This window comes from Prionailurus bengalensis, chromosome E1, assembly GCF_016509475.1.
Source record: "Prionailurus bengalensis isolate Pbe53 chromosome E1, Fcat_Pben_1.1_paternal_pri, whole genome shotgun sequence".
In the NCBI taxonomy this organism is placed as follows: domain Eukaryota; kingdom Metazoa; phylum Chordata; class Mammalia; order Carnivora; family Felidae; genus Prionailurus; species Prionailurus bengalensis.
The window spans coordinates 826,050-836,994 of NC_057347.1; the positions used below are offsets into that span (position 1 = coordinate 826,050).

Genomic DNA, 10,945 nt, shown 5'->3' on the forward strand with positions numbered 1-10,945 from the left:
GGCCGGGTGGGGGCGGTGTAGGCGGGGTCTGCCGTCCATTCAGTGGTTTTTGTTCATTCCTTCATTTGCCCACTCACTCATTTGTTCATCCGTTCATTTGCCGTTTCCACGCGCACCACGGGCACCTGTCCTGGGTCAGGCCCTGGTGCCGTCGGATGTTTCGTCATCCAGGCGGCAGTGCCCGTGGCAAGAGGCCTGATGGATGATGGGGGGCACAGGGTCATGACCCCCCCCCCGGGGAGGAACAGAGACGACGGGGGCAAGGCTGCTTTGGAGGGTTCAAGGGAATTGTCCAGGAGGCTTGAGGTGGGAGGAGCATTTGTGACAGAGGTCGCCGCAAAAGTGAAGGTCAGGACGTGACAGAGCAGGTGTCCCCCCCCCCCCCCGGGCGGGAGCAGGAGAGGGGGGCCCGCAGTGCCTGGCTGACGGCCCACGCCTCGGCCGGCTGGGACTTCGGGGGTGAGTTGTGATTCCTGCGGTCCCCAGGCTGCAGGGGGAAGGCCCGTCAGAGGAAGGGGGGAGGGAAGCAGGGGGAGGCGGTGGCCAGCGGGAAGGTGAAGGGCCCCAGAGTCACTTCGGAGGCAGGACGGAGGGACTGGACTTGGAAATGAACGGGCCAGAGGTGTGGGCTGAGCGGGAGCGAAGGCCAGGGGTGGCGCCTGGTTTCTGGGAGCGCGATCAGCTTGGGGGTGCTGTTCCGGGGACTGAGAGCAGGTTGGAGAAGGAGGGGTGGGGGGGGAAGGTGACGACCCCTTTGGGGGCGTGCTGAGTGCGGGGTGTGGGTGCAGACGGGAGACGCTGACGCACACACGTGGCCCCTGGGGGCTTGCGTGCATGCAGACTCTGAGATTCTGCCGGTCAGGGCCCCGGTCCCGCTGAGGCTGCTGGTTCGCAGCCCCCTTCTGGGGGGGGAGGGCGGGGCAAGGGCCTGACGACCCGGTGGGGGGGTGAAGGTCAGGGAGGACAGCAGCGGGGCCAGCACCCGAGGGAGCTCCGCGGGGCGGAAGCCGGATGTGGCGCAGACTTGCCTTTGGGGATCTCAGCGGCAGGTGACGAGGACGGTGTGCCCCGCGGGTACAGAGGGACGAGCTCAGACCTTCAGAGCCGGGCGGGGAGCTCCCCGTCTCCCCGGCGACGATTTTGGCGCGGGGAGGGGGGGGGGACCGGGTCACCGCCCCGCTGGCTGACGCCCGCCCCCTCCGCAGTTCCTGAGCGAGGGCTACGCGGCCCACCTGGCGACGCTGGAGGCCGGCCACCGCTCGCGCCCGAAGAAGAACAACTCGCGGATGGTGCTGCGCAAGGGCAGCTTCGGCCTGCACGCGCAGCCCGAGTTCCTGCGGAAGCGCAACCACCTGCGCAGGACCATGTCCGTGCAGCAGCCCCACCCGCCCGCCAACCCCAAGCCCGAGCGGGCCCAGAGCCAGCCCGAGTCCGACAAGGACCAGGAGCGGCCCCTGCCCGCGCTCAGCTGGGCGCGCGGGCCCCCCAAGTTCGAGTCGGTGCCCTGAGAGCCGGGCTGCGCGCAGAGGGCCGGGGCCGGGCGGGGGTGGGGGGTGCTGCTCCCCGAGACGGGCCGTTTCCTGCTTTTCCCCGCCCCCGTGTGTGTCCAGCGGTGTCCGAGCAGAGCGGGGAGGGACCCTGCCGAGCCCCGGGGAGGGGGCTCCCTGGGCCACGAGGGGGTGAGACCCCAGGGTCTCCGCAGCCGCGGCTGCCTCCCCGTGCGGGACCTGGGACCGCGAGCCCGTCAGGGGCGGTGTCCGTGGAGTCCTGGGGGGCAGGCCTGCCCCGAGCTGGCCGGTCTGACGAGTCGACCACCTTTCTGGGGTCCACGCAGGCCCTAAAGGGAGAAGCCACCAGACCGGGGATCAGCAGCCGCCGGCAGGTGCAGCCTCCCAGCGGCCTGGGGGACGGACAAGTGGCATCGTGCCGCCCCCCCCCCCTCCCGCCGTGACATCCTGGGTCAGCCTCATGGGCCTGGCTTTCCTGTGGCAAAGTGGCCACTTTCTGGGAGGGAGGGGACCTCCCCCGGGGCTCCTCCTGTGTCCGCGTGTCTGTCCACGGCCCTTGCGGGGGTGGGGGGGGTGGCGGGGTCTGGTGCTGACGGTCTGTCCTTCTGCGGCTGTCCATTGTCCCCGTCTTGTCCTCGGTATTCCTGCCGTTCACCCGCGGCCCGAGAGGACGGCCATTCCTCTTCCCGGGGTCCTGCCTGGGGCCCTCCCTGGGGAGGCTGCGGCCCTGGGCGCTGGCCCTGCTGGGCTGGCTGAGAGCCCTTGAGCCCCTCGTCACCCTCTGTGGGCCCTGGCTTCCTTACGGAATTGGAAGGTCCCCCCCGCTGAGACTGGTGCGCGGTTTCTGACTCCTGGGCTGTCTTCTGTCTTGCACTTCTGTGCCCTGGGGTTTCTGGGCCTCAGAGCCCCTCAGACCACCCCGGCTCCACCTTCCACACTGTCTGAGGGAGGGGCTCTGGGGGGGCCCTCACTGTCGCCGCACCGCTTGGGGAGGGAGGGGGATGGGAAGGGGTCCCGGCTCCATGAGGCAGTGTGCTTTGCACTGATGCCCAAACCAAAACCACGTGTCCCGGCAGCAGGGACACCCCCCACCCCGGGGGCCGGGCTCGCCCTCCCCAGCGCTGCTCACGCTGACTCTGTTTTGGCTCCTGGAGGGCATAGAGCTGAGATCCCAGCGTTCGGGGGGCGCGTGTCATTTTGGCTCAAACTGTTGTACTCTTTTCCCTTCCGCCTGCCACTCAGCTTGGTTTGGGGCCCACGCCCTCCTCCTGTGCCGTCCCTTGAGGTCGGCAGGGCTCTCCTGCAGCCCAGCCCAGGCCCACACCCGCCCCGGCCTGCTTCGGAGCCCCTGAGGCTGGCCCAGCTCCTCCAGGCGGGGCTGTGCCCGAGTCCAGGCACCTGCGTGGGCCCGTGTCGCTTCTGCTCCGTGTCTACCTCTCGCGGCTCCCGTGTGGCCAGCGTCCTCCCCGCAGCGGCTGCTGTGACCTGCCCAGCAGACCTGCTGGGGCTGGAGGGGTCCGGGCTCCCGGCCCCCACCCCGCTCTCTCCAGTGTGCGGCACCCCCCTCCCCCAGCCCTGCGGCTCCCCTGTAGGCAGGGGCAGGTACCCTGGGGGTGTCCTCTCCAGCCCTGCCTCCTGGGTTCCCAGGTGCCCATCCCTCCTTCCACACTTGGTCGTCGGGGCTCCCCAGAAGGTACGAGGTCGTAGGCACAGCTACTCCCACCCCAGGCCTTCCTGTCCTTCCTGAAATCTATCCTGCGTTGAAGTCGGGCGGACTTACTCTGATTCTCTGAGGCTCCGCCATCCCCTTTCCTTCCAGAAGCCCCTGCCGTCAGTCTCCACTGATAAATTAGTGGAGTTATGTCTTCCCGAGTTAGGTTCCCTCTGCCCTGTGAGCCCCAGGCTGGGAGTGAGAGACACAAAGAGAGAACACCAGGACCCTGGGGAGTTTGGAGTCCCAGTGAGCAGGGTACTGTGGCTGGGGATCTGGGGTTCTGGGGGTGCTGTGGTTTTGGGGGTCCAGGGTTCTGGGAGGTGCCATGGTTCTGGGGGGGTGCTGGGGGTCCGTGGTTCTGGGGGTGCTGGAGTTCTGGGGATGCTGGGACTCTGGGGGTGCCGTGGTTCTGGAGGTCTGGGGTTCTGGGGGTGCAGAGTTCTGAGGCTGCTGGGGTTCTGGGGTTCTGGGGGTGCTGTGATTATGGGGGTCCGGAGCTGGGATGTGGGGCCCGGCAGGAGGCCACCCCTTCTCCTTTGTGGAACCGGACGACTCACACCTGCGATTGGGGAGATGAAAGGCGGCGTCCTGAGCCCGCCTCTCGGGTTAGTGGGCGTGTGCGCATGCGCGCGAGCGCCCCCCCGCCTTGGCGTTGGTTAACGAGCGCTCCCTGACGAGTGGTTTGTGCGTTTTTGTCCGTGCGCTGAAGTTGGAGGGAGACGAGCAGGCTGTGTTGTTCCGCCTGGCTGTTTCCCAGAGAACCCTTCCGGTCCCCGGTGCGCCCTCCCCGGGACCAGGAGCATCCTTCTTCCCGCCTGATCAGAGCTCCTCGTTTCTCGCGTGGCATGTTCGTTCTTCCCTGTCTGATGGCCGTCCCTGTCGGAGGGCCTGCCTGCCGCCCTCCCCCGCGCCCGCCCCAAGGGGGTCCCGGGGGCCTACCTTTCTGGCTTCGTGGGGTTTTCCTGAAGATCTCGACCTGCCCTTGGGCTCCACAAAACATGCGTTTAAAAAAGTGGACCGTTTTTATGCACTTGGGCAGACGGCCCTCCTGTCTGGGTGCTGGGCCACAGAAACCACGTCTGAACCCCGTATTCCAAAGAGGTTACGGGGGCGTGGGTCCCTGGAAGGAGGGGAGGCTGGATCTCCTGGCTTTTTGAACTGTTTTTACCACTTTGGAGCCCCTGGTCTGCACCCTGGGAGTGTCCTACAGGCAAAAGAGGGCGTGCATCTTTAAATGAAAGCCAGAGGCCCGAGCAGGCGGCTCTGGTTTCCCGTGGACACCCTCCCTAAGCATGGGCACAGCCCCGCTGGGGGGGGGGGGCCCTAGCTGGAAAGGAGCCTCAAGGCTGGACCCCGCCTTAAATAACCAGCTTCCCCGCCGAATCCCCCGGGTCTGGGCACCAAGTGCTCTAGAAACCTGTTCTCTGGCTCAGCCAAAACACGCAACCCCTCACTCCTTCCCCTCCCTCTGGGCTTGGGGGAACCTTAAAAATCACAGCTGGGGTTAAGTCCACGCAGGGAGGCCCGGCCGGGGCCTGCTCTTCCCGTGGAGGAACCCACCAGGGTGGCCGGTGGGGGGGGGGGGGGAAGTAGAGTCACCGAGGAGGGGCAGGACGTCTCACCCCTGGGGACCTCCACCCTCGAACCCCTGTCCTCTGTTTACTCCGAGGTGGCAGCCCGTCCAGTCTTGTCCGTGGTCCGACTGTTCCTAAATGTGTGACTCTCAGTATTGCCAGTGGCAGCCGGTTCTGTGGTGAAAAAGGTTTATTCCCTTCCTCACGGCTGCCTTGTACAAAATCCGTTAGAAAAGGAAATGTAAAATATCAGATTTCTAAAGCGACAAACACAGCACTACGGGGTTAAAAGATTTTTACTACTGGTCTTGATTTTGACGTGAGCTGGTTTTTAACTCTTGAACGTTGTCACTGAAATAAAAACCTGATTTGCCTTTAAAGTGTGCTTTGTTCTGAGCGGAGCGGGGAAGCCTTCCCTGTGCGGGGTGTCTTCTCCCTGAGCTGGGGGCCGGCCGCTAGGAGCGGGAGGTGAGGGGAGCGGAGCCTGGCCCCAAAGCAGACCCGTCGCCCGGAGTGGGGGTGCGCTCGCACAAACACGTGGGGGTGTATACGTGTGTGCAAGTGGACGTGTGTGCGTGCACGGCTGTGTTCACGCATGTATGCGTGCACTCGTGCACGTAGGTGTGTGTGCACGGGCACGGGCACATAGAGGGTGTGTGTGCCTGTGTGGTTGTGCGTGCACACGTGTCTGTGCATGCGCGTGAGTAACAGAACAGATGTCAGACGCAGAAGTGGTCTTTATTATGAAAAAGCGGTGTTACCCGGGGAAGTCACACGCGGGTTTCTTTCTAATAAAATGACACAGCAGATTTCTGAGATAACTGGCCAAGCGCAGAAGTCGCTAGTCAACAGTGCTGCCCGTCCCTGCACAACCCCGGTCCCCGTGCTGAGCATAAATAGCTATCCGCGGGCCCAGGCTCTCGGGGCCAGGAATCTCTTCCCCCATCCCTCCCTGCAGGGCTGTTGTGGGGGCAGAAGGGACGGCGGCTGAGCTCCCCAGAGCCTGGGCACGATCCCTCGGGTCCCACCCTTGGGTCCCCAGTCCCTTCTGGTGCCTCCGCCCTCACGTTGGAGAGGACACAGCCACGTGGCCTAAGTGCAGGTGAGTTCCGAGCCCAAAAGGGGAGTAGAGTGAAACCCCCCCCCACCTCCGTCCCCCTGGTCACTCTCAGGCTGGGCCAGGTGGCCACTGGCAGAACCACGTGTGGCCCCGGGTGAGTCCCCACCCGGGGCCTCCTTGGGCGCTCGTGGGGCCGCGTGGATCCCGCTGTGAGGTCGTGGTGTCCGCCGTGGCTTGCCTCCTGCAGTGCGGAGCCCCCTGCGTGCCCCTAGCTGGGCTCAGAGCGGGGGCAGGTTCCCCAAAACGAGGGGATGGACGGGGGCTCGCCGAGGGCCCGGTGTGCCCGGCTGGGGACGCGGTCAGTGAGGTTGGCTGGCTCTAGGCAGGTGGGCTAGACCTGCATGCTTCCTACGCTGCTGGGCCCATCCGCTCTTCAGGATTTTCCGGAAAAGACTATGTTCTTCCACACATTCGTGGTGAGGAGGAGGAGGAGGAGGAGGAGGAGGAGGAGGAGGAGGAACCTGGAGAAAAGGCTCGGGAGGCGGGCGTCACCTGGAGGCGCTGTCCTCAGTCACGGATGAGAGAAACGGTCATGGTCATGTCGCCGCTGCAGACAGGAGGGCGGGAGGGACTGGTGTCACCTGTAGGAGGGGCCCTACCACCCCGCAGTCAGAGCTGGCTGGGCCCCGCCCCAGAGCCCACCCGGGCCCTTGTATGAATGGGGAACAGGCCCCAAGTTAGGGGGGCTGCAGACCGGGGCCCCGCCTCCAGAGGGTCCTGGGCAGTCAGGCCAGACGCTCCAGAGTGGCCATGGGCCTTTTCCCAATCCCATGGGCAGGCAGGCGCAGGGGAGCCATGGGGAGTGCTGGGGGAAGGGCAGGTCTTCCGGAAACCAGGTGCCTGGCCTGGTGGGGTTCCCGGGGGGCCGTTCACATCCAGGATGCGTTCCAGACACCATCCTGATCTATGTTTTCTGCCCCCTCGTGTTGCACGTGAGCAGCCTGAGGCTCAGAGAGGGCCGGGGACGGGCCGGGGTCACACAACAGGTCAGGGCCCGAGTCGGAGAGGTGTAAAAACGTGGCAGGACTCAAGGAGCACGGGACCCCCCCCTCAGCTCTTCCGTTTTGAAGCATGACCCGCCAGCTCACCTCTCTTCAGCCACAATGGCCTCGTCCAGCTGCCGGGACAGCTTCTGGAGGTGCTGAAGTCCCGCTCCCACAGGCTCCGGGTCACTGTCAGACTCACTGAAAGGAGGAAAGCCGCAGCAGCGACTGGCGGAAATGTGCAGCACGAGGCCCTCCCGCCCGGTGCTGGGCCGGGTGCGCGCAGGCCCGGAGACACCCCGAGGGGGCCGGGAGCACCTTGTCTGGGCCCTCCCTGCCCTCCAGGAGGTGAGAGCCCACGCGACTTGGAGCACCTGGCAGCGAACACGTGGCTCAGGGCCCATCAGGTCCAGGGCCGGGGACCCTGCACAGGTGAGCCCTGCGGTTCCCCCTCGTCAGGGGTAGAGTTGGGTCAGGACACAGATGCCCCCGGGGAGCCCCAGGAGGGGGTCAGAAGCCGCTGGGGCCCAGCTAGTGATCTGGGGGCAAGGCATCCCTCCTCTTACCTGGGGGAGCACAGGGGCTCCGTTGAGGAGTAGGGGCTCCGGAAGGTGGGCTCCCTCCGGGAGCGCCACTGTGGGTGGGCGCGGGGGCCCACGTGCCCAGAGAGTCGGTGACAGGGTCTCTCCCGCGGGCCCAGGGCTGAGGAGGCTGGGGCGGCTCCACACAGCCGGGGGCTCTTCTGGCCCGGGGTGTGGGCGGGGGGACGACTGCCCGTCTGTGCCCCTCTCCTCCTCTTCCTGGCCTTCACCTGGGTCCCCACCAGCCACTTGGTGCCGCTCTGGCAGGACTCCTGGATTCTCTGGGACGGGACCACGGAAGTGAGCGCAAAGCCAAGGACGAGCTCCTGCAGAGTCTCCAGGCCCCTCCCGCCCCTCAGCGCCCCAGCCGCGCAAATACAGACCTCTCGGAGCCCCAGGGGTGAGGGGGGTGCGTGGGTTCCTGAGAAGCGAGTCCGCTGCGGGGAGCCAGCTCAGGGCCACCCAGGGCACCGGTGCGGCGGTCAGCAGCCCAACCAGCGGCTTATGGAGTCCACGCTCGTTTCGGGACACGGAAAGACCCTGGCGCCCCCTGGAAGGCCCCCCAGGACCTGCCTCGGGTCTCACTAAGTCGCCCTCCACACTGGTGCGGATTCAAGGGGCAGCTCTCCCGACACTCGAAGGCTCAAAGCCCCTCTGGGTTCCTCACGGCCTGGGGTGGGGGTGGGGGGCAGGCCCTAGCTCCTGGGCGCCTCCCACTGGCTGGGGCGGCTGTGCTGGCTCCTCGAGGCCAGAATGTCGGCCCAGGCAAACCAGAGGCCAGAGGCCGGGACGAGTTACGTTTGGTGAGGTATGTGGCCGCGGGCGCACCTGTGTTTCTGTGATCCCTTCGGGACAAAGGGGGCCCCAGGACTCCTAGTCGGGGACTGACTTTCGGCTCAGAGACCCCAGAGCAGAGCGTCTGTAAACAGGTTCAGATTCCCAGCCTGACACCAAGGGGGTACCCGCACCCCTTCTCTCCTCGGAGGCTTTCGCTCGCCATGACGTCGGTCCTTTCCGGGGGACACCTGCCCCCATTTTCGGGTTGGAGGACCCGTTCACCTGCAAGGCCCCAGGCACCTCACGCCTGCCCATGTGGCGTCTTTGTGCCCACACGTGTCATCTGACACAAATCCTCGCACACCTACCTTCTGAGCACCTCTGGAGGTTCACGCCTCTGCCAGGCCAGGCCCCCAGGCCCCCCGGTGGCGAATGCTTCTCACCCCCTTTCCACCAGGCAGCCGGGGAACAGGCTCTAAAATGCTCCTCGGACTGGATTCCCACCAGGTTGAAAATCCTCCCCACTGGCCCCCGGGGGCCCTTGGGAGAGTCTAACCGAACCCCCTCGGCACGCGGCACGCCTGCCCTTCCCCTCCTGGCTCCCTGTCCTCTGGCCGCCCAGACCACGCTCCCTCCGCTCTGGATCTGGACCCACGCCATCTCGCCCTACGCTCTCCTCCCGCTTCCTTCTCCCTTCCTGGGCGATTCCGCGGGGGCGGCCTCCCCTGCAAGCCTCGCTGTGTTTGCTGTGTCCCCGTGACGCCCATGCTCGCTACGCTGTGACACCACAGCTCTAGCGTCTTATACTGCGAGGCTCCGCTTGGCCTCCAGGACGCCCTTCCCATCCGTTCGTCCCACGGCTGGTTGAGGGCAGGAGACACAGCGAGGACACACCAAAGTCCCCGTCTTGGTGGGGTCGGCCTCCTCAGGGGCCCCTTGAAGGCACCGGCTGCGGGCACCGAGGAAGCCCTGGGTTAAGGGCCCTGGGTTAAGGCATTACCTGGGACACGGAGCCCAAGGCGTTCTTCGCTGAGCGAGCTGCAGCCTGGAGGCCCTGCTGCGCTGGCTCTGGGTTCTCCAGGCGTTTCCAGGAGGGCCCCGCCCCGAGGTTGCGGCTGACTGCCCTCAGGGGCAGCCTCCTTTGGAAGTGTCTGCACAGGGAGCCCAGGGCCCCGCAGGAGGGCTCCGGATGGCCGCCCGCAGTCCGCTCCGCCTCCTTCTCCGCCAGCTGTTCCCGCTCCTGGAGCGGCCCCCGACGCACGGAGACCCCCACGCCGGGCCACTTAGAAGCCATCTGCCCGGTCGGGAGTCTGCTCAGCCCACCAGATCCTGGGGAGGAGGTCAAAAGCAGGTCAGCAAGCCATCCCCTCTCCCCCTCCCAGGCTCCACGGAGACACAGGTCGCCAGGGCTGGGCGTGGGGGCACGTGGCAGCGGTGGGTGTGGGAAGGGAGCTGCTTCCCAGAGGAGGGGTCAGCGCTTCCCGCGGTCCCTGGCGGCCACTGTCCGCAACAGCTGCGTGTCCATCTTCCCACCCAGCCCTCCCAGCTCTCTGCCTCAGGCGGGAGGGAAGCAAGGGTCAGGACGGGGCCTCGCCGAGCCTCGCCTGGCCAGGGCCCCATCCGGGGCCCTCTCCCGTCGCCCAGAGCCCCCCGATTTGCAGCTCGCAGTCCCCAGACGCCTCCACTTGCGTGCCCATCCTGACTGGCACACCCGCCCCACCCCCACGCTCCGCCCAGGTCCCGTCGGAACAGAAGGGCCCCCGGGCCCCCGGGCCCCGAACTGCGCTCACCCGGCAGCCCCCGGCGCAGGCCGTAGCCCCGAGCAGCCGCTCCGCGCCCACCCGGCGGGTTTGAAACTCCGCGCGGGTCCGCCCCCTGGCCGGCCCTCGAAGCTGATTGGCCGCGTCCCCGCAGCGCTGCCGCGCCCGGGATCCGATTGGCCCGCGCTCTAGCGGCGGGAATGCTGCCCTCCGATTGGCTGGCCGCCCCATTCGTGCTGGGGCCGCGGCCGGGCGGGCGCAGCCGGGCGCCGCCCCTTTGTCTCCGCGGTCTGCGCCCCGCCGCGCGGCCAAGCGGGTTCGGTCGGGAGGCGCGGGGCCGGGAGCTCGGCCGCGCCCCGCGGCCGTGGGTCTCAGACACTGCCTCTGTGTCCCCACGCTCGGCACCCACACTCTGGACCGTGGAAGATCCTGGGGACGGGGACAGACCAGGGTACACCTCCCGGTCCTCCTGCGACGAGGCCGCCTCCCGTCTCCAGCGGGGCATCCAAACCTCGCCCTTTGGAAAGCCCTCTCCCACTTTCTGGAGACCCCAGGGCAGCCTGGCCCGCGCCCCTCTCGGGTCCCTTGCTGCAGACCTCACCGGGCCCCCCTCTCTGGCGGGGTCTCCGCCGGTGGGTTCCTTGTGGCTCTGCCCTTCACTGCGACACGGCTGGGTGACCCCACCCACTCCTCTCTGCTAGGGGGGTTGCACGCACCAGGTGCTGCTGTGCTAAGTCCTTTTATGATGAACTCGCTGGGCCCCGATGGCAGCCTAGCAGATGGGGAAACCGCTGTCCGGAGAGGTTGGGTCGGGCCCCAGTTCCCTCAGTTAGTAGGTGGCGGGATTCCCACTGTCCGGGACCCGGGTCCAGGCGCGTGGGGAGAGACGGGCGTCAATGAGCCGCATCATCAATAATCCAAGAAAATT

The 10,945-nt window shown here is 66.8% G+C and overlaps 2 protein-coding genes across 4 annotated transcripts in view; one reads left to right on the forward strand and one right to left on the reverse strand.

Annotated features, from left to right (window-relative positions):
* PITPNM3 (PITPNM family member 3) overlaps positions 1-5,176 on the forward strand; it is a 73,197-nt gene extending 68,021 nt beyond the window's left edge. For both annotated transcript variants that reach the window (XM_043582741.1, XM_043582742.1), the window contains one exon: positions 1,206-5,176. In XM_043582741.1, the coding sequence (XP_043438676.1) occupies positions 1,206-1,508 (303 nt within the window). In that variant the 3' untranslated portion in view covers positions 1,509-5,176. The remainder of the gene's footprint in view (positions 1-1,205) is intronic.
* A 339-nt stretch (positions 5,177-5,515) lies between these two features.
* On the reverse strand, positions 5,516-10,150 carry PIMREG (PICALM interacting mitotic regulator). 2 transcript variants are annotated; one of them, XM_043582743.1, is made up of 5 exons: positions 10,048-10,150; positions 9,258-9,586; positions 7,466-7,761; positions 7,005-7,100; positions 5,516-6,511 (listed from the first exon to the last, which is right to left on the reverse strand). In XM_043582743.1, the coding sequence occupies exons 2-5, from the start codon at positions 9,549-9,551 to the stop codon at positions 6,424-6,426; spliced, it is 774 nt and encodes a 257-aa protein (XP_043438678.1). In that variant the 5' UTR covers positions 9,552-9,586; positions 10,048-10,150; the 3' UTR covers positions 5,516-6,423. The 2 variants fall into 2 exon arrangements, with proteins under 2 accessions (XP_043438678.1, XP_043438679.1); XM_043582744.1 differs by having other exon boundaries at positions 5,516-6,463; positions 10,048-10,149.
* Between the last annotated feature and the right edge of the window lie 795 nt (positions 10,151-10,945).